General features: G+C 48.1%; 2 protein-coding genes across 18 annotated transcripts in view; one reads left to right on the top strand and one right to left on the bottom strand.

Moving 5' to 3' along the window:
* Window positions 1–1106: 1106 nt before the first annotated feature.
* On the bottom strand, window positions 1107–22188 carry Syt11 (synaptotagmin 11). Of its 2 annotated transcripts, none has more exons than XM_041655920.1 (4): window positions 21904–22188; window positions 15981–16807; window positions 4536–4656; window positions 1107–3956 (listed from the first exon to the last, which is right to left on the bottom strand). In XM_041655920.1, exons 1-4 carry the CDS (start codon window positions 21935–21937, stop codon window positions 3646–3648), a joined length of 1293 nt encoding a protein of 430 aa, XP_041511854.1. In that variant the 5' UTR covers window positions 21938–22188; the 3' UTR covers window positions 1107–3645. The 2 variants fall into 2 exon arrangements, with proteins under 2 accessions (XP_041511854.1, XP_041511853.1); XM_041655919.1 differs by having other exon boundaries at window positions 4533–4656; window positions 21904–22184.
* A 2240-nt stretch (window positions 22189–24428) lies between these two features.
* The window catches only part of Gon4l (gon-4 like), a 51972-nt gene continuing 50339 nt past the window's right edge, over window positions 24429–26061 (top strand). For 12 of the 16 annotated variants that reach the window (XM_041655279.1, XM_041655276.1, XM_041655280.1 and 9 more), the window contains exon 1: window positions 24463–24908. Coding sequence is in view for 1 of the 16 variants with exons in the window: in XM_041655284.1 (XP_041511218.1) it covers window positions 25195–25200 (6 nt within the window). In the remaining 15 variants the exon portion in view is untranslated. Of the gene's footprint in view, window positions 24909–25006; window positions 25201–26061 lie in introns of those variants that run through there. The other 4 variants (XM_041655269.1, XM_041655270.1, XM_041655271.1 and 1 more) reach the window with 4 other exon arrangements.

Below are 26061 nucleotides of genomic sequence, written 5' to 3' on the forward strand. Positions count from 1 at the left end.
AGCGCAGACAGGATTGTTTAAGATGAAGTAAAAGAGAAAGTTCCCATCAGAAAGTGTGTTCCTTTATTTTCCCCTCAGATAGAAAAGTCTAGCCCTCGCTGCCTTCGTGGATTTTTTGCATTCCCTGGTGCTGATTGGAGATTGCCTTCTCCACCCCCAGTTAGCAATAGAGTTTTAAGAGAAAATCAACAGAGTAAGAAAATTGCAACCCATTTAGCTGGGAGGAGGGGTGACCATGCCTTTTGTTTGTTTGTTTGTTTTTTGTTTTTGTTTTTTTGTTTTTTGTTTTTCGAGACAGGGTTTCTCTGTGGCTTTGGAGCCTGTCCTGGAACTAGCTCTGTAGACCAGGCTGGTCTCGAACTCACAGAGATCCACCTGTCTCTGCCTCCCAAGTGCTGGAATTAAAGGCGTGTGCCACCATCGCCCGGCTTTGACCATGCCTTTTGTGAGCAGCCAAGTGAGGCAAAGAGAAGTGGAATTCAGGGAATGAGAAAGCCCCGAGGGAAGGCGGGCACCAGCTCTGGAAAAAGACAGACGAAAAAGCAAAGGTACAGTTTCCTGAAATTAATTCAGAAAAGAGGCCAGGTTCTGCTGAGCTATGGCAAGGCTCAGTAAGACACTGAAGTGGTTCATTTTGGAATAAATATCTTCCATTAAAGGGGCAGATTAGTTATCAGTACTAAAACTTAGCATCTCAGGGGCTGGAGAGATGGCTCAGAAGTTAAGGGTGCTCGTTTCTCTTGCAGAGGACTAGGTTTGGTTCCCAGCACCCATTTGGTAGTTTACCACCCACCTGTAACTCCAGTTCTAGGAGGAACTGACACCTTCCCAGCATATACTGCAGACAGCGCACATACATGCATGTGGGCAAACACACCTACACGTAAAATAAATAAATCTAAAACAAGCAAAAAAAAATTTGCTCTCTCTCCTGGTGGCTGTGGCTTTACAAGTCACACCTATTTTACAGGCCTGTGTAGCTAGAGTGGCGGAATGGTTTCTCAGTCACGCGAGAATCGCTGGCCTAGGGCATCCTTTGGGTGCCTGAGTGCTGTCATCAATTCCAGTCCCCCAGCTTAAGAAAAGCAGACTCAGCACTGCGCCTGTTTACTGTGAATCAGTCTTTATTCTGCACGTGTGGCGCATCAACAAGTCAACATAGACGACAGCGTTACAGACTGCAGGTTAGCGTCACGGCGTTATGCAGTTCACACAGTTCATGTTAGCTTGTTCTGGGTTTTTTTTTTTTCTTTTTAAATTGACACTTTTATTTAGAGTTTTATTTTTACAAGAGAAGACACAAGGTAAAGAAAGACAACCTGTTTGGAGAGGGATTGTGGTGGTGAGGGTAATGTCACTGTCATGACCAGTACTGAAAGTCTTCCATATCCCTCTCCTGGGTAGGTCACCCTGGTCCCACACAGCAGTTCTCTCTAGCACAGCACTGCAGATCGCGGCTGTGCGCTGTTGAGAATGCAAAGAAGGAAGAACTCACAAGGGAACTTTTGATATTGGGAATAATTCTCATAGTACCAAAGAGTCGAGAAATCTACATCGACTGGCTGCTGGGAATTGGGAGTGACCTTCCCTAACCTATTCCTAACCACAAGTGCCTTGTGCAAAACAGCTAAGATGTGACTCTCTTGTCTGTCTCTCAACTGAGCGGAAGGGGCAGTCTGCCTCCGCCCACGTCAGCGAGCTCTGTGAAGAAACCCAAGTCAACTAAGAAGCTTTCGGACACGCTGGATCAGGCCTGAGGTAGGAGGAGGGATCCTGCGCGGAGGCAGCCCCGAGCCTGGGGAAGGGATTGAGCTGCAGGGAAGTGGGGAAGGGAGGAGGGGTGAGGCTGTTCCCCGACTTCTCAGGAGGAGCTACAGAGGCACACACAGCAGGTCGGAGACGACTCCACCTGTCACTTAGCATTGCTTCAGGGAAGGAACTAAAGCTGCTGAGCGACTTCTGATCTTTACACATTAAGGCGACGAAGAGGAATCATTTCGACTTTTTTCCCTAATGGGGCTTAGAATGCTCCCGCCAGGTTTTCGTTAAACTATGTCAAAATGCCTTTTTAGAAAACAAAAAGTATTGTCTCCTACGTATGATACAGTATTTACATTCCATGGGTTAAAGGGCGGAGACTGTAGTGGTGTGATCCCAGCTGATGGCCAGACACTAAGTCAGATCACAATGGCGGAGAAGGGCAAGGGCAAAGTGGGTCTCCCTGCCTACACAGGGCCGCTCTGCATTGCCAAGAATCCCGCAGGGGAAAAGCAAAGCAGACAAACAAAACAAAAAATGAAAGGGTGAGTGGGGAGGGCAGAGTGGATTCAAATCTACAAGCACTAAGGGAACACCAAAGGCAGCGTCACCACCCTCGCCATGGAAACCAAGCTGGTCAGTCCACCTGTTCTCAGAAGCAAGCTGGAGAGTGGTCCTATAGGGAAGTGGGCACTTCAGTTACAGATAATCTTCCAGGCCCCGGATCAAGCTGTGTCTTATTTCACTCCTGAGTCCCACGCAGAGACTTGGATCTGAGCTCCAGATGCCCAGGCTCTGCACTGTCCTGCCCAGGGGCAGAAAGGCGATGGACTTCACCGTGGGGTGTGACTCTCAGCTCTCCAGCCTTGTGCTTGTGCTGAGGAGAGTGGGGGCCTTGAAGGCATCTACATTAGCTCACTATTCAGCCCCACTCAGCTTTCTTAAGAACCATTTCTGTAAACCTCAGAGAGAAAGTCCTGAGGCCTGCTTCCTTATCAAACAGAAAGCAACTTCCATCAGCATCTACAGCATGAGGGGATGCCAGAGCTTCTGCAGGGATATTTTATCTCCTTCCCCTGTCCCCTGACCTGCAAGTAGCACTCGGGATCAGCTGGTATTCAATGGTACTTCCCTCGGGCCGAAGCTGAAGTCTCCAAAGCTTCCAGAGAAATCGGCAAGTCCTAAGTCCGGTTCCGCCTCCCAAGCCCGCCACGCTGCCCGCCATGCTACCTGTCACTAGTCACGGACTGCCTGTTACTCCTTTATGGTAAGTGGCTAACAGCAGAGATCCCATTCTCAATCACTCTTTCTCCTGCAAACCCCACTTGTTCCTCTGCTTACTCCAGACTCTGGACTTGAAACTCGGCCAAAGAGTGGAGACCTGAGAGGTGATAGAAGAAAGGATGGAATGACGGGAACATGGGGTTTTACAAGAGTAGACTTTTCTTCTGCTATGATGGGAAACGGGAATAACCCAGAGAAGCCTGATAAAAAGGAGGCCAATTTCAGGAGATCAGCAAATACAGTTCGGCACAAAACACAATTTTCATGGATTAAAATCTGCAACTTGATATCGGTTAGGCTAATTTCTTGTTTGTATTAGACATGCAAGTATAAGGTTACATTGTTATATATAGACTGTGGGGTCTTTCCTTCTCTCCCCCCCCATTTTAAAAACAAAAGATCGTCTAGTGCCTTGCAAAGAAGAAAAGACTTCTCACGCTAAGAACCGACCTGCAGTGGTGTGCAGTAAGATGCTCTTTGTGTGGTTTGTCTTGTAAGAAATTTTCTTCTACGACTAAAATGAGGTTTTGAGTCAGCTTCTCTGTCATCTCTCCCCGCCGTGTGCCTCCCCAGCCTGGCCCCAGGGTCGGAGGCGAGAAGGAACTAGTACTCGCTCAGACTGTGCCACTTGGCTATGGGCTTGCGGGGACTCTCACAGACCTCTCTCCAGTGTTCCGCACCACTGGCTGTGACACTGTGTGCCCCCAGGATCAGCCTCCCCACCACCTCATTCTTAGTAGTGCGATCGAAGTCAATGACAAGGAACTCAATGCTGATCTCAGGCAGGAGGTCAGTGGGGATGTCATAGATGAAGGACTCATTGAAGACCGGGTTCAAAGTGCACTTCTTGACATGCGTTTTCTTCTTGGCAATGCGCTTTCTGCCGTAGTAGACGTTCACCTTGACATAAGGATCTGGGGCCACCAAAGAGAAGAAAAAGAGAGACAGGCCTATGACACAGTCCTCTGCTGCATGTCGACCCTACTGGGGTCCCATCAGTATTTACATAATGATTCATAACAGCAGCAAAGCCACAGTTATGAAGCAGCCATGGAATACTTGCATGGCTGGGGATCACCCTAACATGAGGACCCACGAATTTAGAGGAGGACACTCTGTCATCCGTATCTTTGCTGACCATCAGGGCATCAGTGGCTGCACCTGACATGCGTACACATGAGTCTAGCTGCTTCGGTCAGGGCTGGGGAAACCAAGCAGATGTGGAGTAGACCATATACAGGTCTGAAGAAATCAAGGGGATGGGGACAGATATTGGCAGTCTTTCTCACAAGTCTCACCTGGTGTAAGTGCTGCAGCATGCACGGGATTTAGAATACCCTTGTTGGCTCACCCCCAGCACCACAGTGGCTGGGGAAGTCTATTGGCCTAGTCATGGGGAGGGAAAGTAGACAGAAGACTGGGTGGGTCTGGACATGCTGGAGTACGCCAGGGCCACGGTAGGGTGGGGTAGGGTTGAAGTAAATAGCTGCTACCTGAGAGACCGGTGATGTCCATCTTCGGCAAGTGTCTGGCTTTGAGGACCACCACTGTCATCCTCTGTGCCACGGGCTGGTACGACAAAGACACCTGGAGTTCCCCTCTGCTAATGCATTTCTGCAAGGGAGAGACCTCAGGTGAGGGGAGAGACCTCAGGTGAGAAGCCTGGAGGGGAGCAGGGGCTACACAGATCTGCAGGGGAGAGACCTCAGGTGAGAGAAGCCTGGAGGGCAGCAGGGGCTACACAGATCTGCAGGGGAGAGACTCAGGTGAGGGGAGAGACCTCAGGTGAGAGAAGCCTGGAGGGGAGCAGGGGCTACACAGATCTGCAGGGGAGAAGGAAGAGCCTGCAGGAGGGTGTGCTGAGGGGCACGGAAGGGTGTGTATTCAGGTCAGGTACAGAAGCATGGGAAGTCAGCCCGAGTTCTCAAAGCTACACTGGCTGATACACATGTGACTGTGTGCCTTCTTTCTTTCTGTTGGTGGTCTTGGGAACTGAATTTCGAGCCTCCTGCATGCTAGGCTGGGATTCTACCCCTAGCTGGGCCTTTAGTCTCAGCAGTGCAGAAGCGGATGCAGGAGTTTGAGGCAGCCCTTGCCAGCCAGGGCTGCATAGTGAAATCCTGTCTCAAAGCGAAAGAAAATAAGAGAAAGAAAAAAAGAAAAGGAAAAAATTGTGTTGACCAAGCGGTAGTGTCACAATGCCTTAATCCCAGCACTTGGGAGGCAGAGTTAGGTGAGTCTCTGAGTTCAAGGTCAGCCTGGTCTACAGAGCCAGTCTCAGAGCATCCAGGGCTACCCAGAGAAAGCCGGTATTGATAGAGAAAAGAAGGCAGGCAGGCAGGCGCTCTATTGGGATTCACCTAGGACACACTCACTCACTCTCGTTTATTCTCTGCCCACACAGTGTCTCTCATCCCCAGACTGCTTCAAACTTATTATACATAGGCTTGGGTTTACTGCCCCTGCTCAGAGTGCTGGGTTTACAGTATACTGCCACACCTGCTCTTTTTTCTTTTCTTTCTTTTTAAGATTTATTTATTTATTATGTATGCAGCATTCCTTCCATGTATGCCTGCAGGCCAGAAGAGGGCACCAGGTCTCATTACAGATGGTTGTGAGCCACCATGTGGTTGCTGGAAACTGAACTCAGGATCTCTGGAAGAGCAGCCAGTGCTCTTAACCTCTGAGTCATTGCTCCAGCCCGCCCCTACTTTGTTTTTTTTTTTTTAAACTTTTTTTTAAAAATATTTTTATGCTTTATTTAACTTTATTTTATGTGCATTGGTGTGAAGGTGTCAGATCCCCTTCAACTGGATCTTCAGACAGTTGTGAGCTGCCATGTGGGTGCTGGGAATTGAACCCGGGTCCTCTGGAAGAGCAGTCAGTGCTCTTAACCACTGAGCCATATCTCCAGCCCCCCTACTTTGTTTTTTTGAGACAGGGTTTCTCTGTGTAGCCCTGGCTGGCCTGAAATTCACTCTGTAGACCAGGCTGGCCTCAAACTCACAGAGATCCGCCTGTCTGTCTCCCGAGTGCTGGAATAAAAGTGTCACTACTACCGCCCGACTAGTTTACTATCTTTTTCTTTTTTTTCAATTCCATTTGTCTACTCGTGTGTGTGTGTGTGCGCGCGCGCGCACATTTGCATGTCATGATGCACATGTAGAAGTCAGAGGACAGTTTGTAGGAGTCTTCTTCTACCATGTAGTTTCACGGCATTAGCGCAGATCACCTGCTTTGGAGGCAAGCTCCTTCACCACAGAAAGAAACATCATCACACCTTTTTCTCTTTCCTTTCTTTTTAGTTTTTGTTTTGTTTGTTTCTTTTCAAGACAGGGTTTCTCGCCGGGTGGTGGTGGCACAAGCCTTTATTCCCAGCACTACAGAGCTAGTTCCAGGAAGACAGCATTTCTCTGTGTAGCCTTGGCTGTTCTGGAACTCATTCTGTAGAACAGGCTGGCCTTGAACTCACAGAGATCCCCCTGCCTCCACCTCTTTAGTACTGGAATTAAAGGCATGGCCACCACTGCCCAGCTTGCTGTTCCTCGTTCTAAAGCAGTGGCTCTTGCCCTTCCTAACACTGCAATCTTTTAATACAGTTCTGCATATTGTGGTGACCCCAACCATAAAATTATTTCATTGCTACTTCATAATTTTGCTGTTATGAATCATAATGTAAATATCCAATATGTGAGGATATCTGATATTTAAACCCCAAAGGGGTCACGAACCACAGATTGAGAACCACTGTTCTAAGTGGAGAAGTAGTTCTGGGGGTTTAATTTGGGGCCTCGTCATTTTTGGCAAGCTACAGCTTCCAACTGTGGCTTTCAGCTTTTGGAAAAGAAAAAGAAAGCAGCCCCTCTGGGAACTACCTTGGGACACAGTCAGCTGTAGGTGTCTTCATTAGCTTCAACTCATTAGAATGAATTGAGGGCTGGAGAGACGGCTCAGAGGTCCCGGCATTCACATGGTGGCTCCAGCCATCCACAATCCCAGTTCCAGGAAACCTGACATCATCTTTCACTTCTGACTTCCACGGGTACCAGGCATACATATGGTGCACACACAGGCAAAACATCCAGACACACACGTGTGTGTGTGTGTGTGTACATGTGTATGTGTGTGTATGTGTGTGTGTGTATGTGTGTTTTTTATTAGAAACCATTAGACAAGGAGCTGGAGAGTTAGCGTGGGGGTTAAGAGCACTGGCTACTTTAGCAGAGGACCTGGGTTCAATTTTCAGTACCCGAAAGGAGGCTTGTTGTGGAATATTACTTTAACTATGTAAAGGTGTGTTACATTTGTTTAAGCTGCCTTTGTTTAATTTTGTAAAGACGTGTTTCAGGACAACAGCCTGTTACACGGAGAAATCCTGTCTCAAAAAGTGTCCACTCCCTGCCTCCCCCTCCCGAGAAAAAGAGGTTCTGACGTACAGCGAGCACAACTAGCCAGCACATTAAGTAGAGAAAATAAGTTATGTAAAAATGCCTGCCACAGTGCAGGCACCAGCTTCCAAGAGCTGCGGCGGTTGAATGCAGCTCTCAGTTAAACATTTAAACAGGCTTAAGGCTCAGCTCTAACAGACCCAAGCAGGGCAGACCCATCCGCCAGTGCAGTCACTTTGCGTTTAGGTATGGCTCACGCGGCCAGAAAAGGCTAGAGACAAGGAGTAAAGACAGGTCCAGATGAGAGAAGCCTCTGGATAGGTTACAGTGTGCATAAAGATGTGCAGGGAAAGAAAGACATAGGAAAAATAGTTTAAAAATAATAAAGTCTTTAAAGAGAGAGTAAGATAACATAAAAAAAGCACACGTAAAGATGGGAAACACTCAGGCATCCTGTTTGGTGTTGTGTTGAGTTTTTTTTGAATGACAGCTGCTGGGAGACATGGGATTGTTACAGGGACTGCTGAATTACCGGCCTGGATACTCTAGGGATGCTGCCTTCACTTTAAAATGGAATTCAGAGAATGTATTGTGTTGGGGGAGAGGCTATGCTTTTGTTTCCACAGGAAATGAAAAGCTGTGGATTCTTTCAAGGTGATCAGGCTTGATTGGAAGAGACCTCCTGGAAATCCTGCCTACAGACATAAGCCAAGAAAAACCACAACACAGAAGACATGTATGCCGATCCCTCTGCATGGGGACAACTCTGAGACTGGACAACAAATGTTACAACTAGTTTTCTTTTCCAAGAATTTGACCATTAATCTCAATTTCCTTGGGGTTCCCTGGAGATAACATAGCCCCCAGACAACAGAAAGCAGTCTAGAGAACATGACACCTACATTCCCAAGAGGTGGGGTAGGTGGGTTTTGGTCATTTGGCTGATTATGAATGTTTGTCATTGTTATGGGGACATAGGTATATAGGATAAAAAGGACATAGGTATAAAGGATAAAAAGGACATAGGTATATAGGATAAAAAAGCATCTATTAACCTCAATAGTTTACATTTGTATGGATTTTGGTATATTGATACAATTAAAAGTTATTTTTGTATTACCATATAGATGTTTCTACACCTTTTTAAAATTTATTATTTATTTATTTTTTATTTTATTTTTTTTTTGTTTTTCGAGACAGGGTTTCTCTGTGGTTTTGGAGCCTGTCCTGGAACTAGCTCTTGTAGACCAGGCTGGTCTCGAACTCACAAAGATCCGCCTGCCTCTGCCTCCCAAGTGCTGGGATTAAAGGCGTGCGCCACCACCACCCGGCAAAATTTTTTATTATTATGCACATAATATTCTGCTTGTATGTATCCTTGCAGGCCAGAAGAGGGTACCAGATCTCACTACAAATGGTTGTGAGTCACCATGCGGTTACTGGGAATCAAACTCAGGTCCTCTGGAAGAGCGGCCAGTGCTCTTAACCTCTGAGCCATCTCTCCAGCCTGTAAATGTAATTCTTACTTGATAACTGTTCTTTTTTTCTTTCTTTCTTTTTTTTTTTTTTTTTGGTTTTTCGAGACAGGGTTTCTCTGTAGTTTTGGAGCCTGTCCTGGAACTAGCTCTTGTAGACCAGGCTAGTCTCGAACTCACAGAGATCCGCCTGCCTCTGCCTCCCAAGTGCTGGGATTAAAGGCGTGCGCCACCACCGCCCGGCTTGATAACTGTTCTTACTGTATAGTGTTTTACTAATGTTAAAGTTAAAACCCTTCCTTTTTATTTAGGTAAGAAGGAGGAGAGGCTCGCGGATGTCTATAACTACAGTTCCAGGGGATCGGATGTCTTCATCCGGCGCCCGAGAGCACTGCATGATACAGTGCAAGAGTGTAGGCGAGGGCTGGAGAGATGGCTCAGTGGTTAAGAGCATTGCCTGCTCTTCCAAAGGTCCTGAGTTCAATTCCCAGCAACCACATGGTGGCTCACAACCATCTGTAATGAGGTCTGGTGCCCTCTCCTGGCCTGCAGGAACACACACAGACAGAATATTGTATACATAATAAATAAATAAATATTTAAAAAAAAAAAGAGTGTAGGCGAATGTTCACACGCAAAAGAAAGATAAGTAACTCTTAAATGAAAGTAGAATGAGTTCCTGGTCATACTATGGAGTTCACGGTTCACTAGACAGTGCTTCATCCTGTATGGATGAAGACTTTGGCCCTGAGTACCCATCATTTTAGCACTTGGGAAGCTAAAGCAGGAAGACTGGAGTTTGAGGTAAGCATGGATACACAGCAAGATCCTGTCTCAAAGCCAATTAACCAAGGTGGGGGCGATGGTGACTCCCTGCCGCCATCCCTGAATCTAGCTAGGATAAAGCAGGACAATCCGTTGCATGCTCATACCCTCAGACGGGCTGGAGAGATGGGGCAGTGGCCAAGCACATGCTCTGTTCTTTCAGAAGACCTGAGTGTGGTGCCCAGGACTCGTGTCAGGGGCTCATGATCACCGGTAACTCTGATTCCAGGGGAACTGATACCCTCTTCTGGTTTCCTTGGTACTCTCACAGAGGTATACATAAATAAATAGAAACAACATTGCCAAGTGGTAGTAACACACATCTTAAATCCCAGTACTCAGGAGGCAGAGGCAGGCGGATCTCTGTGAGTTCGAGGTCAGTCTGGTTTGCAGAGAGTTCCAGGACAGTCAGAGCTACACAGAGAAACCCTGTCTTGAAAACTAAACAAATGCCGGGTGGTGGTGGCGCACGCCTTTAATCCTAGCACTCGGGAGGCAGAGGCAGGTAGATCTCTTTGAGTTCGAGGCCAGCCTGGTCTACAAGAGCTCCAAAAACTGTCTCTAAACTCCAAATACTGGGCTGGAGAGACAGCTCAATGGAATAAAACACTTGCTGTTCTTATATTCTTATAGAATACCTGGGTTTGGTCCCCAGCAGCCCCCATGTTGGCTCACAACCTCTGTAACTCCAGTTCTAGGGGATCCAAGGCTGTCTTTCACCTCCCAGGGCACCAGATACACACGTGATACACATAAACACATGTAGTCAAAACACTCATACATACACATTTTTAAAAATGTAAACGGATACTTTCCTATTTAACACACACACACCAAAAAATCAAAAAAATAAACAAAGAGGATTATGGCTTAGAGCCAAGCACATGCCTGTAACCTAGCTACTACAAAGCCTTAAGAGGGAAGATGGCAAATTTGAACCTAGATCTAGTAACTTGGGGGAGACCCTTTCTTAAGCCAAACCCAAAAGCCCTGAAAGCAATCCGCGAGTTTCTTTCTTAAAGCTGTTCCCCAGATAATCTGTTCTTGCAGAGTCACCCGAAATCAAAATCCCTGCACCCCATCCCTAGTTCTTTGGGAAAACAGACAACTCGTTTTCTCCCCTAAATCATTCCCTCCTGACCTCCTCTCTCACCTCTGGCAGAATGCCCACCCCTATTCAGCAGCCTTTGTGCTCCCCAAGCCTGCAGCCACAACGCTACCTAAATGCCACTCTGCTCCCGCAACCCCCTCCTCTTTCCTTTCTGTCCAATTCTCAATCCAAGTGGCCTTATCAATGGCTCTTTTGAGGGCTGGGAGCTGGGCTGTGTCCCAGTCCCAGACCTCGGGACGTAAAGACCCTGCTGTGGCGCAAGCAAATGGGGAGCTGTGGAGGAAAGGTTTTAGCTGGGTCTGAGAGAGAACCTCCACTGTGGCGCAGTGGACCCGGACCGAGATCCTACAGGACCTGGGTGAGGACAGCACCACTTCCCTGTAACCACTTGAACGCCCCTTTCAGAGTAATTTTTGGCCTGCATCTGTGCTGGTGTGTGTGTGTGTGTGTGTGTGTGTGTGTGTGTGCCCCTTCAATAACCCTTTCGCAGGACCAGACGTCTGCAGGGCCAATACCACTCTAAATCACAACCATGAGAAAATGCAAGAAACAAAACCTGAATATTCCACCGCCTCTGCCTCTCCACAGGAAGCAGCTCTCTTTGTGTTCCTGGAGTATTGACACACTTTTTCTTTCTCCCTTCAGTCCAATAGCTAGACTGGATGACCTTGGAGGCCCTATGTAAATTTGGGATTTTAAGGACCCTCTCGTTCCCATGACACTAACCCAGGTAAGCAACATGATCCAAGGACCATTATACTCTCAAGACTCTCACGGACTCTGCAGCCACCTCTTTCCCCACTCCCCCAGCCTGCAGTTTTTGTTCCCAGAGTGCACTATTTGCTCCCTTCTCTCCTGTTCCAGGCTTATGAGAAAGGGAGTTCTCTTAGGTTTACTAAGTAAAATATAAGAAAACAAAGCAGTTCCTTAAAAAAATTATGTTCAAGGGCTGGAGAGACAGCTCAGCATTTAAGAACACTTGACTACTCTTCTAGAAAACCTGGGTTTGATTCCCAGAATCTCCATGGCAGTTCAGACGATCTGTATAAATCCAGTTCCAGGGAATTCGTGCCCTTTTCTGGCCTCCATAAGTATAAATATACATGTAGGCGAAACACCCATACACATAAATTGAAAATAAACTTGGGGCTGGAGCGATGGCTCAGCCGCTAAGGGCACTGACTGCTCTTCCAGAGGACCCGGGTTCACCATCCACATGGCGGCTCACGACTGTCTGTAATATCCAGACCTGACACCCTCACACAGACATATATGCGGGCAAAATACCAATGCACATAAAAGAAATACATTAAAAATTTAGAAAATTAATTCCATAGGCCAGGCATAGTGGCACATACCTTTAATCCCACCACTTGGCAGACAGAGGCAGTTGGACCTCTATGAATTCAAAGCCAACCTGGTCTACATAGCTCAGGCTAGCCAGAGCTATATAGTGAGACCCTGTCAGAAAAAAAACAAAACAAAACAAAGCAACAACAACCAACCAAACAAAAAAGAACCACCACCAAGCCTGGGGCCTGGAGTGTAAGTTCAGAAGAGTGCATACCTAGATTCCACCCAGAACCGTATTACCACAGACGCCCCCAACCTGTGTGTGGCTCAGCACTGCTGCCCAACTACCCCACCGACTAGGCCAGTCTGCGCCCTCCTACCAAGCAATCTCGGAAGGAAGATGATTTGGTTATAAGCTGTACGAGGATGCCTTGGGCTGGGGATGTAGTTCAGTGTGTGTCAGACCCTGCGTGAGATCCCCAACGCATTCCTAAGCCCCTTAACAATAAACGGTACCTTTTAGAGATGAACTAGAAAATGAAATGTCTAGTAATTCTTGCTGAAGCCTACGAGGGACACACACGAAGGGCAGGTGCTTTGTCATAGGAAGATCAGGAGTAGGCATTTGGGGTTGTTCTGCTGGGGATTTTGGGGATGACTGAAGGAGTGTTGGGTGAAATCAGACAGAATCCCAGGTGTTGATCAGAGATATAGGCTCAGGAAGTGTGGGAGTCTGGCAAACTCAGGGGTCCTGTCTGGACCTCTCCATTGCGATGTATTGCTCAGGATCCTAGCCCTGGCTTCATCCTCATGAAAGGAGTTGATAAAGTGGGAAACTTGGCTCTCCCCAAGAGCTTCTGGCAGTTTAGCAAATGCCATTGTCTGTGCACTCTGCCCAGTGCCCTGGATTTGCGGCTGTTTTGTTTCCAGCCTGAATCAGTTCCTTTTCTTGCCAGTCTCTTCCCAGCTGAAACTCGGCACAGAGCCAGCCCCTCTCCCAGTGCTGGACTGTGAGCACATGAGTGGACTGGGAGAGTGGTGGGCAGTGCTGGGAACAAGGCAGAGTGGAGATGGACACTGGAGCCCCTGGAAATGGGAGTCGGAGCAGAGACCTGAGGAAAGCAGGTGGTCCTATTACTTCCTCCTTTCTTTCTGAGACAGGATATTATGTATTTCAGGCTGTTCTTGAACTTGTAAGGAAGGCTGACTTTGAACCCCTGACCCTCCTGCTTCTACCTCCTAAACGTTGGGACTATAGGTATAATCCTCTATGTTTCAACCAAAGGTTTTGTGCCCAATAGATAAGCGCTCTGCCAATTCAGACACATCCTCAGCCCTCCGACTCCCACACACATCAGAGAGGGTTCCGTGAGGCCTGTGCTGACACTGGAACTCCTAATCCTCCTGCTCTCACCTACCAAAACTGGGTTTACAGGCCTCTGCCATAATGCCCAGTTCTAAAAGTTAAATTGGCTGGTACAGGATCCTAGCACTTGGTCAGCAAAAGCGGGAGGATTATTGTAAATTCAGAGGCAGCCCAGGCTACATAGTGAGATTCAGGACATAGAGGGTAAATAGTAAGACTCCGGGTCATGAAACAAAACAACAGAAACCAGTGCTGGAGACACAGCTCGGGGGGTAGAGTGCTCACCTGGCATGCACAAACCTAGAACTACAGAAAGGTGGGTGGTGGTGCACACCGATAACCCAGTACTTGAGAAAGAGGAATAACAAGTTCAAGGTCATATTCAGCTCCATCAGATTCTACGTAAAAATTAAAAATTAAAGCCCCCATTCATTTTTTCTCCTTTGCCTGGGGAGTATAAAGCCAGGGCCTCTTCCATACTAGACAAATCCACTTTCACTGAGCAATATGCCCTGTGATTCTGTCTCCCCAGCTCCATCCAGTCTCAGAGGGGAGAACTAATACGCTGGGCACGCTACCTGGTGTCAGCATCATAACCTAGCAAGGAAGGCAATGTTATCGGCTGAGGAGAACAGACTGAGAGGAGTCAGGAGCCACTGTCACACATCACACCCCTGGGAAGATGTGGGACCAGGCAGCCAGTTCCAGACTGAGAGGAGTCAGGAGCCACTGTCACACATCACACCCCTGGGAAGATGTGGGGCCAGGCAGCCAGTTCCAGAATGAGAGGAGTCAGGTGCCACTGTCACACATCACACCCCTGGGAAGATGTGGGGCCAGGCAGTTCCAGAACCCCAGTGCACACACTCAGTCCTGCTCTGCTTCCTACCTGCGGAAGAAGTGAAGGAGCCACCAGGACGGATGGCGGTATGCGCTCTGTACTTCTGAAATTAATTCCAGAGCAATGTTCCTGAGTGGGGACAGAGGGAAAAAAAGCAGTGTGGAGGGCCTTATCCTTCTCCAATGCAAACAAGGGAAAGGAGTAAGAAAGGAAAAGTCTCTGTGGTAAACTTTAGGGCCTGGAAACTGTGTAGTATATTAAACTGCATTTACAGCAGGCTTATAAAAAGACATTCGCTGGGTGGTGGTGATGCACGCCTTTAATTATAGCACTTGGGAGGGAGACACAGGCAGACCTCTGAGTTCAAGGCCAACCTGGTGTACAGAGCAAGTTCTGGGACAGGCTCCAAAGGTACACAGAGAAACCCTGTCTCGAAAGACCATACACACAAAAATAAATAAAACAAATTAAATTAAAAAAGACATAAACAGGGGTTGGAGAGATGGCTCAGTGGTTAAGAGCTCCTGTTGTTCTTGCAGAGAACCGCAACCACATTAGGCAGTCCACAACTGCCTACAACTTCAGCTCCAAGGAATTCAACAACTTCTGGTCTCCTCAAGCACACACACACAAAACAACAACAATAATAACAATATTTCTGAAAGAAACACTCAGGGACCACTGAGATGATTGAGCAGGTCAGTGTGCTTGCCACCAAGCCTGTTGAGTAGAAGGGAAGAATTGATTCCGGAAAGTTGTTTTCTGAGCTCCACACACTTGCTGTGACACACGTACTCACACGTGTGTCCCCCAGACGTAGACAAATAAATAATAAATAAACACAATAAAAGATATGTACAGAACAAAATAAAACACACACATAGCACATTGTTGGACATAGTAGTGCACACCTATAATCTCAGCACTTGGGAGGTAGAGGCAGGAAGATCAGGAGCTGAAGAGCATTCTTGAACACTCATCAAGTTCAAGGCCAGTATGGTCTATGTGAGACCCTGTCTCAAAAAAGAAGAAAATAAAAAAGAAAAGAAAAGAAAAAAGAAAAAGAAAAAACCCCACAAATAAATAAAATAAAGTAAGACAAAAGTTGGTGGTTCATGCCTTTAATCCCAGTATTTGGGAGGCAGAGGCAGGCAGATCTCTGTGAGGTTAAGGTCAGTTTATTAGTGGGTTTTGAGACAGCCAGGGATATATAGAGACCTCTTCTCAAGGAAAAAAAAGATACATTTATGAAAATACTTATACCCACCTAGGAAAGGAAGCTGAGGTTTACAGATTTCCAGGAGTAGGAGTGCATGCTCCCTCAAGGAAGCTCACAGATTTTAGAGCACTGGATACATGGTGCAGGGGCTAGGGCTGGAGGACCAGCCAGAGCAAGCTGAATGCAGCATCAAGATACCAACCAGTAAGTGAAATTTTAGAAGCAACTTGCCTTTTTGTCTTCCAGGATTTGACTGTGAGAGGAACACATCTCCTAGGTCTCCTCTTTTCCTTTGCTGCTTACGTCTGAGAGCTCAGATCTCAGTAACTTCTCTGTCACCTGTCTTTGCTATGAGTGCTCCCTTGACCCTCCCACCTCTCCACTGAGGCCATCCCTCCCCAGCACACTCTTCCTCCTCACCTGGATGTTCCTCTTGATGATGTCTCTGACCAGCTGAATCTTGCCTGTGCTGGGGTCCACACCCGCCAGTGGTACCATGACCTCCCCAATGACATCATCCCGAGAGAAGCGATCAAAGCTGAGCACGAGGAAGTGTAGCACCAGATCCTGTAGCTGGCTATATGGGATGCCGTAGAAGGTGAAGGTCTCATCAAATACAGGGTCCAGAGTCTTGCGAAGCACACGGGTCTTCACTCGATGCCGCTTGTCAGGAAGGATGGTCATCTTGATGTAGGGGTCAGAGCCCTGGGTCTGATCATCCATCACTGGCAGCCCATGGGCCTCTTGGATTGTTACCACCAGAGCTTTTTTGGGAAAGTTATAGTCCACCGAGAAGGTAAGGGATCCCAGCATCACGTCTTCCTCTGGTGATGATGGGGAGGTAACTTTGCTCTCACCAGGGGTCAGGCTTGTCATGGGGCTCCTCAGTTCTTCCCCGTAGTCTACTTTGATGGGTAACTGGTCTATACAAGATGCAGAGCTAGGCCCTCTGGGGTCCTTTTCTTGGCCCAGCAGGCCAGACTCTGCCGCATTTACTAACAGGTTCCCTCGTCCACTCTCCCTCCGGGGATCATCTTTGTCTCTCCGAACTTTGATGATTTTCTTCTTGTTGCTGAGGGTCTCTGGGTAGATGCTAATGCCTTTCAGCATGTGAATAAATTTGTATGGCGGGGTCTTGTGCTTCTTCTCCACCTGCTGGTGGCAGCATGTCCACACAAAGACAGTCACGGAAACACACACCACCAGCACAGAGGCCCCAATGAGGCCAGCCGCCACTGGTGACACATCTGAAGGAAGAGAGTAGAGGTGTGTCAGAATAAGACTTCTGCTTCTGTCAAGAGAGTGCCCCTTGTGGGGCTGAACTATCCTCAATCCGTCTCCACAGTGGGAGCTTTTCCGGCTCACTGCCCAGGAGGTGATCCGTATTCTTGCCTTCCTGCTAAAGTCAGGGAACACATTTGCTTAGCTGCTGTTGCTGCTCTTGTTTGAGACAGGGTTTCTCTGTGTAAGCCTGGCTGTCCTGGAACTAGATCTTGTAGACCAGGCTGGCCTCGATCTCACAGAGATCCGCCCGCCTCTGCCTCCCAAGTGCTAGGATTAAAGGTGTGTGCCACCACTGCCTGGCTGATTATTCTTTTTTATTAAAACTTTATAGCACTTGCAGAGTTGATTGGTCACTTTTATTTGTGCTTCCCAGAAAGCTGTGCCTTGAGTGTTTGAAGGTTGCCTTTTGTGTAGGAATTTGTTACCCAGGGCGTGAGCTGTGTGTTTGGTTTTAGGAGACTGATCCGGTACACCCAATACAGACAGTCAACAACGGCACTGTCTTGCTAACTGATTGAGAGCTGTGTGGGAAAGGGTATGGTACTGAGTTTTGTTGGTCTTGGGAGGGTGAGCAGGAGTGGTCAGAGTGGGTGCAAAGCTAAAAGTGTATTGAGCCGGGTTGGAGAGATGTCTCAGTGATTAAGAACACTCACTGCTCTTCCAAAGGTCCTGAGTTTAATTCCCAGCACCCACACATGGCAGCTTACAACTGTCTGATACCTTCTTCTGAGGTGCAGATATACATGTAGTCAAAGTACCAATATACATAAAATACATGAATAAATAAAATAATAAAAAAGAGTATTGAGTCATGATGAGTGACTCATGCCAGCAAACAGGAGTCTGAGGCTATTGCAAGTTGAGAGCTAGCCTGACTCTAATGTCTCATGTAGCAAGCTTCAGTCTAGAGTACCCCAAAAGTCTACCTTAGCCGGGTGGTGGTGGTGCACGCCTTTAATCCCAGCACTCGGGAGGCAGAGGCAGGTGGATCTCTATGAGTTTGAGCCCAGCCTGGGCTACAAGAGCTAGTTCCAGGACAGGCTCCAAAGTTACAGAGAAATCCTGTCTCGAAAAAAACAAAAACAAAAACAAAAAAAAAAACAAACAAAAAACTCTACCTTAAAAAAGAATGCTGGTGGGATAGCTCAGTAGGTAAAGGTGCCACCAGAGGTCCAGTGGCCTGAACTCATCCCCAGAAATCACACGGTGGAAGACAGCTGCCTCCTCCTGCAAGCCCTCTGACCTGTATACACTTAGCATGTGTGTTCCACCCAACAGAACAAAGAAATAAATGTCGAAAACAGAAGAAAGAAAGAGGGAAAGATGAGCTCTAGGTCTGCAGACTGTATACTTCGTAAGTTGTTATCAAGTCTCTGGTCCTAGGTCCCTAAAATGTGTGTCTGTTATATGCCGGAGTCTCATTTATTTTCTTAGCATTTCAAATAGGAAGAAAACGTCAAATGCATTTTCTTTCCCTTTCCTCCTTCCTTCCTTTCTTGCTCCTTCCTTCCTTCCTTCCTTCCTTCCTTCCTCTTCTTCGGAGATAGGCTCTCACTGTGTAGTCCTGACCATCCCATCATTTGCTTTGTACTCCTGGCTGCCCCTGAACTCAGAAATATGGCTGCCACTTCTGAGAGCTGGAATTAAAGGAATAAAGGAATTTGATACCACATCCAGCTCAAATATAATTTTCTCTTAAAACCTTTCTTGCCATGTAGCCAATCCAGAGCGCCCAGAACTTGAGCCAGTCCACAGGGAAGTGTTTCCCTAGCACTGACAACCTTGCGTCAGACTGTGGTGGTGTGTGCCTTAACCCCAGAACTCTGGGAGCAGAGGCAGGTAGAAGTCTGTGAGTTCAAGGCCAGCCTGGTCTACGGGGCGGGCGAGTTCCTAGCCTTTAATCACAGCAGATTAACTGGGAGGCAGAGGAGGGGAATCTTTGTGAGTTTTAGGCTAGCCTTCTCCAAAGAGAGTCCCAGGACATCGAGAGCTACGTAGAGAAAACAAACAAACAAACAAACAAACAAAACCTAAAAAACAAAACAAGGGGTTGGGGATTTAGCTCAGTGGTAGAGCCCTGGGTTCGGTCCTCAGCTTCAGAAAAAAAATAAAAATAAATAAATAAAAAACAAAACAAGCATAAAACAAACATGAAAAAACTTAAATAAATAAAAACCACAACCTTTCCCACCCTCTATACTCTTAATAGCCCAGTCTGTCTTCATGGACCTTACCACTGTCTGTTCTCCCACACCCTGCGCGTGTGGAACAGCACACAGTGCAGGCATGATGGTGCATGACTTTAATCCCAGACACTGGGAGGCGGACGCCAAAGGATGTGTGTGAGTTTGAAGCTAGCTGGGTCTACACAGTGAGTTAGGACAGCCAGAGCTTCACAGAAAGAACTGATCACAATCCTGCAACCCCCTCCCACAAAAGAGACTTCCAACTACTTTTTAAAAACCAATTTAAGCCAGGTGGTGGTGGTGGCGCACACCTTTAATCCCAGTACTTGGGAGGAGGTGGCAGGCAGATCTCAAGGCCAGCCTAGTCAACAAGAGCTAGTTCCGGGACAGGCCCCAAAGCTAAAGAGACACCCTGCCTCAACACAAATAAATAAATAAATAAATAAATAGATAAATAAATAGATAAACAAATAAATAAAATAGATGAAATAAAAACCAATTTAAGCCCAAGCCCACATGAATGAGGAAAAAAGGCAGAGAAGTTTAAAAATACCCAGGTAACCACAGAAAAGCCAAATCCCGTGGAACTGGCGTTGTGAACTGCCTTGTGGGTGCCGGGAGTTGAATGAAGGTCTTCTGAAAGAACAGCCATTGCTCCTAACTGCTGAGCCATCTCTCCAGCTCCCTTTCTTTCTTTTCTTTTTCTGAAAACAGGGTCTCACCCTGTTCTCTGACTGCCCTAGAAGTTGCTGTGTAGACCAGGTTAGCCTTGAATTCAGAAGGATCTGCCTGTCTCTGCCTCCCCAGTAGGTCATTATGTCTTGTCTCTGAAATTTTTTCTGACTGAACATTTCATGGCTCAGTGAAAGTTGGGAACCAATAAGAAACAAAGAGTTTTCATGTTCAGTAACATAGGTGGGGGCTGCAGATGACTCAGCAGCTAATAGCACGGGCTGTCCTATTCCAGAGGACCCGATTCAATTCCGAGCACCCATTCGTCCTGTGGGCTACTCCTTCAGTCTCAGACCTGATCACTGACACTTCTCTCCCCAAGCATAGCCTTTCACTGTCACTAAGACCCGTGTCATACAGCAGAATCAGGACGAACTATAGCAGCAGCCAGACACTGCTTCAAACCCTGACTCCTTCGTTCATTTGGACTTTATTCTAAGCTTCATTCTCCTGGTCTGGTGAGTGCACATAATGATGCCTACACTGGAAGATACACCAAGACTAAGGAAGATTCAGTACATAAAAAAGCACAGGGCTGGGCTCTGTTTCATCTCCTTTCAGAGGACTCTGGAGTTGAACTTAGAGAAAGGACTCTGCTGGAAAGAGGGTGTGAGAAGAAAAAGAGTAGAAGAAAATCCTGGGATTCTCATGTGATCACAAAACAGGTTTCAGTTTGGGAAACTCAGGACCCAGGAAGCAGACAGAGGGCAAAGCAGAACTGCAGTCCAGCCTTGGGGTCAAACGGGACTGAGCACCGAGGGTGTGAAGATCCCTTGTGTGGATGCTTTCTCTGATTTGATGTCTCACTATGTTGAGAGAATACAGAACATTGGGTTATGTTCTAGTCCTTAAAACTCTTATTTGCGAGAAAAGCCATTTTTTTCTTTTTATTAAAGCTGGCTTGTGTCTCCACCCTAAATTCTGGAACCTAATGCCCACCCCCGGATTGTCTTAGGGATATACTCTCTCTTGATTGGGGGTAGGGGTGGGAGGAATATACTCTCTTAAGGAATGTGAAGGTTCTAGACTTGGAGCTACTCTCACTTGACAACTGCAATCACAGGGCACTTTTATTTTACTTATTCATGTGGTCAGGGCACGGCATGAGAAGTTCGCTCTCCTCAATCATTCTGGAGAAGTTGCCCAAAAGGAAACAACTTGGCCAAAGCTCTCTTGCCTTCTTTCCCTCCTCTTTTCCACTGCACTTTCTGCCCTAGGGAGAGTACAAAACTGTTGTTGGAGCCCAGAGGGCTAGGTCGCAGACTAGCGCTCGGAGAGATGACGTAATGCTTTCTGTGGTACACAAAGCGGCCTCCCCAGGCTGGGCCTCTCTCGCCCCTCCCCCCAACCAGGAGTGCCGCCCCCGCCAGCACCAGCACGGGTGAGTCCCGCTTTTTGAAAAGCCAGATCAGGGAAACAGGGAACAAAGGCCCAGGAAGAAGCGCCTAGGCACTGCCAGGAGGCTCAGAAATAGACATCACGTCATCTCTCCACCCGGCGGCGCCAAGCGCCATTTGGTAACACCGGGAAGGACCTCACCTTTACGGTGCAGAACGAAGCTTACAGGGCTAGCATTTTACCCCAGCCCTAGCAACCCTCTGACCAGCTTAAGGAGTGGCTTCCTTTCTACTCTCCACCCCCGCACCCTGCTTTCCCCGGAGGCCTCCGCCTCCCTTGGCTGCCAGCCACACAGCCCATAGTCTCCGTGCTGCCATCTTGACGCCCCATCCCCCTTGCCACTTCCCTCTCCTGCAGCCCTCAGAAGTAGGAGGGGGAGGAAGGGGCACCGCCCTGCGTGCCCCCAAGGGGAGGGCTCGGCCTACCACCCCACCTCTCTTCCTCCAGAAGGAGGGGTTCACATCCTCCGCATGCCAGCCCTTTCTCACCCCAGGCCGTGCTGACAGTGCACCGTGGAGGGCTTACAGTCAAGGTTTTAGCATCTTGGACTCGCCTATCCTCGGTGGGACTCTGGCCTTGTCAGCCCCTGCAGCCCGCAGATGAAATTCAGGCGCTGAGGCCCAATTCTAGCAGGGCTGGCAATGAAAGGATCCCATCTGCACGTCACTCCCCGCCCATTCCTCAGCTATCTGGCTTTACGACGGCCTGATGGCTTCGAAATTAGTTTGTCAGACCCTACTTACCAAAGCTGGGGCGGATATTTGTGATCTCAGCCATGTTGTGATCAGAGGCTGTTGATAGCAACACTTTTGCAGAGGTCAGACAACTTTGGGAATCTGGGTCAGTACCGAGGCTGCGGCTGTGGACCTCGAGATCAGGGGAGGGGAAGGTGTCTGGCCGACTGCCCCTGCGACAGTCCAATCCCCGGTTGCTGGCTGCGCTTTCCTCTTAGATGCTCCAGGGATGCTCTGAGCTAAGGATGCAGGTGCAGCCAGACTGGTCCTGATGCGAGATAGGCTCCGCCTCTCTCCGAAGGGCCCTCGGCAGAAGACTCCGCCTCTGCCCGAAAGGTTCCGGAGGAGACTCTTCTAGAGGAGACCCCTCCCACTGCCGAGTTTTCCCGAGATCGAGGCTCCGCCCATTCACACAGCCTGTGGGCGCTGGGAAGAATTTCAAAGCCCAGTAGGAAGTGTAGGTGTTGTGCTAGTTCAGTGGCAGATTCCTGTACTGTGGCACTCGAGTGGGCGAGGCAAGAGAGTCAAGGACAGCCTCGGCTAGGTCTCCACGCACTGAAGAGAGGAAGATAGTCGCGTTAGCGTCTTCTGAAGCTGTGCTTCTAGTTCCTGGGTTTATACAGGAGGAAGCTGAACCTTCTGGGTTCCAGAAGTTGTGAAAAGCAAATTACATGCTGTTTCAGCATTGACTGCCTCTGTCTTAGTGCATTCATGGAACAGTGAATGCAATTACGGAAACTTAAACTTGAGAAATCGATTAAAAATCAAACCTGCCCAGGGGTAGGACGATCATGATCATGAGTTTCGTGATAATTGGGGGTGAGTGTGGGGGGTATCGGAAGACCCTGTGTCAAAAAAGTAAAACAATAACAAAAGATCTAAAATGGACTGGGAGATCAAATCACCTAAGATAACGTGAGAACATTTTTAAAAAATATTTCTTATTGTTTATTTACTATTTTATTTATTTATTTATTTATTTTTGTTTTTTGAGACAGGGTTTCTCTGTGGCTTTGGAGCCTGTCCTGGAACTAGCTCTGTAGACCAGGCTGGTCTCGAACTCACAGAGATCAGCCTGCCTCTGCCTCCCGAGTGCTGGGATTAAAGGCGTGCGCCACCACCGCCCGGCCTATTTACTTTATTTTAGGTGCACTGGTGTGAAGGTGTCAGATCCCCTGGAACTGGATCTTCAGACAGTTGTGAGCTGCCATGTGGGTGCTGGGAACTGAACCCGGGTCCTCTGGAAGAGCAGTCAGTGCTCTTAACCGCTGAGCCATCTCTCCAGCCCCCGCGTGAGAACATTTTTCATAGTGAAGAATTAACATTCTGACAAGAGGCAGGCTGATCTCCACGAGTACGAAGCCAGCCTGATCTACAACGCCAGTTCCAGGCCAGCCACGGTGGTTGTACCGACAAACCCTGTCACGAGAAACTAAAGAACGAATATAATGTAGGTATGACTAACTGCCATATCTTTTTTTTTTTTTCTTTTTGGTTTTTCGAGACAGGGTTTCTCTGTGGTTTTGGAGCCTGTCCTGGAACTAGCTCTTGTAGACCAGGCTGGTCTCGAACTCACAGAGATCCGCCTGCCTCTGCCTCCCGAGTGCTGGGATTAAAGGCGTGCGCCACCACCGCCCGGCTAACTGCCATATCTTGAGTTCAAGGCTGCCTTTGGTTTATGGTATCTTTCTGAATTGTAGGAATTCTTTTTTCATCCTATGTTCCGGGTATTTTTTTGGAAGGGTGATTAGTTGTCAACTTAAACCATGGATTTCCCACCCCCATTTTTTGTGTTGGATAATTAATTAAAGATAGAGAAAACTGGGACTTGCCCTTCTTTCATCCCTTTCTTCTTTTCCTTTCCTTTCTGCTTTTTCTTTTCTTTTCTTTCTTTTTTTTGAGATAGGAATTTCTCTGTGTAGCCCTGGCTGTCCTGGAACTCACCATGTAAACCAGGCTGGCATCGAACTGAGAGATGTGCCTGCCTCTACCTCCTGAGTGTTGGGATTAAAGGCATGCACCACTAAGCCTGGCAGGGAAGTGCCTTTCATGCTTTTATTTAGACAAGTCAGAGAAGTTTGTGCTGAGAATAGCTCTGAACTCTTGATCTTCCTGCCTCCACGTTCCGAGTGTTGCCATTACAGGTGTGCACCACCAAACTGGGCTTATATAGCGTTGGCATTCAAACTCAATAGCTTCCAGCAGGCAAGGCGAGCACTCTACCAAACTACATCTTTTATTTCCTCCCTCCCTCCCTCCTCCTTCCTTCCTACCTACGTACCTGCCTGCCAGCCGGCCTGCCTGTTACCTGCGTGCGTGTGTGCGTGCCTGCCTGCCTACTTACCATTGTCTATTTCACATTCATCTATCATGTGTTCTGTTACTTTTTCCCTCAACTGACGTCTTAGTCCTGCGGCTTCACGAGGCCCTAAAACAAGATGGCGCCTATAATTGTGCGCATGCTCCTTGACGCCCAGTTTCCGCGCCTCCGGGGCGCGCACGTAAGGCAGCGCCGTTGCCTTACTTCCGCTGGTGCAGAAGCGGAGTTTCCGCGGGATCGGGCCGGCGTCTGAGGGTACTGGGTAGTGTATGGTGGGGCAGGAAGAGGCAGGTTGACGTGGGACTCCGGGGCGGCTGCCCGGGTTGAGGTGCGCGGCGCTGCAGGGAATTGGGTAGCAGCGGTGTGAGCGGTGGTGCGGAGTCGGGTTAGTGCTGAGCGCCAAGGAGACCGCAGCTAGGACTCCCTCTGTAATGTTTCTCCTGGACGGTTCCCACCCCCCTGGGGGGCGGCTCCCGGATTAGCGTTCCTTCTTCAACCTGTTGGTTTTCCTCCTGGCCTCCAAGGAGCGGACTCTTGGAGCTGCCTTTGTTTGAAGCGCTTGCTTGGCTCGATCCCCGCACAGTTCTGACCGAACAGCGCAACAGCGCCCGGCTGCTCCCTTCTCCCCGCTTCCTTTCTGCTCTCCCTCCCCTGAAGCTCACGCAGTCATCTGTGAAGTAAAGGAATCGCCTAGGTGATTCCCACTCCTCTCCTTACTCGTTTACCGCCCTCCGTGACAGGATCAAAGAATCTTGTCTTACTTGAGGTTTACCGAGATAAGAACCAGGGCTTTTATGGTGAGGGCCTCCTTTAATGCCCTAGAAAAGGTGAACTGCGGAGGCTTAAGGTTAGCTTTTCAGATCAAACTCGGAGTCAGCGCGAACATTGGTTGTAAGCGTGCCAGGCTCCTCTACCACTGTTGAGTGGTCTTTCAGGCTTGAAGGTTGCCAGTGACGCTTATTCTGTTCTTGGACCTACTTATGAAAGTGAGTGTTTCTGCGTAGAAGGGTGCAACCAGAGGCTGGGCGTGTACTCAGGTGGTAGAGTGCTCGCTTGGCCTGCAGAAAGCTCTGGATGCACACTCGAATGTTGTCAGTGTTGTCAGCAGGGTCACAAGTTCAAGGTCTTGGGATAGATCGCTGTTGGAAGCCACCCTCCAGTACCTGTGTAAACGCTCGATGCTTGGTCGGATTTTCAGCACAGCATTGTTGAAGCCCACTCTCATTCATCTCTGCAGTGAATGGTCGCTGAGTGACTATAGTACCCGCATATTGCTGGATACTGGAGACACCAGTTAAGGCTATCCTTTCCTCACTGAGTTCATAGTTCTTGTGGAGGAACACAGAGATATTGCAGAAGTGATATGTGATACTGTAAGATTTACTTTTTATTTTTGTGGGTTTTTTTGTTTGTTTGTTTGTTTTCGTTTTTGAGACAGAGTTTCTCTGTAGCTTTGGAGCCTGTTCTGGAACTAGTTCTTCTAGACCAGGCTACCCTCGAACTCACCGAGATCCACCTGCCTCTGCCTCCGGAGTGCTGGGATTAAAGGCGTGCGCCATCACCGCCTGGCTTACTTTTTATTTTTGGATTACACGTCTGTCTGTGGATATTTAATGTGAGTGCAGGTGACCATTCCAGGCTGGCCCGGAACTTAGTGGTGGACCTGGCTGGCTTTGAACTCATAGAGATCCACCTTCCTCTCTTCCTAGGCTAGGGATAGAGGCCTGCACCATCATACAGGCCTGAGGTCTAGAGTTTAAGAGATTGAGGTAACACTGTTCCATAATAGTGTTCCACTAATAGTACTCCATACTATTCAGGAGGGAGCTTGAGCTGCGCTCCTGTCA

This window comes from Microtus oregoni, unplaced genomic scaffold (assembly GCF_018167655.1).
Source record: "Microtus oregoni isolate MIOR12 unplaced genomic scaffold, Mior012 000007F_ref0000211, whole genome shotgun sequence".
Taxonomy (NCBI): Eukaryota; Metazoa; Chordata; class Mammalia; order Rodentia; family Cricetidae; genus Microtus; species Microtus oregoni.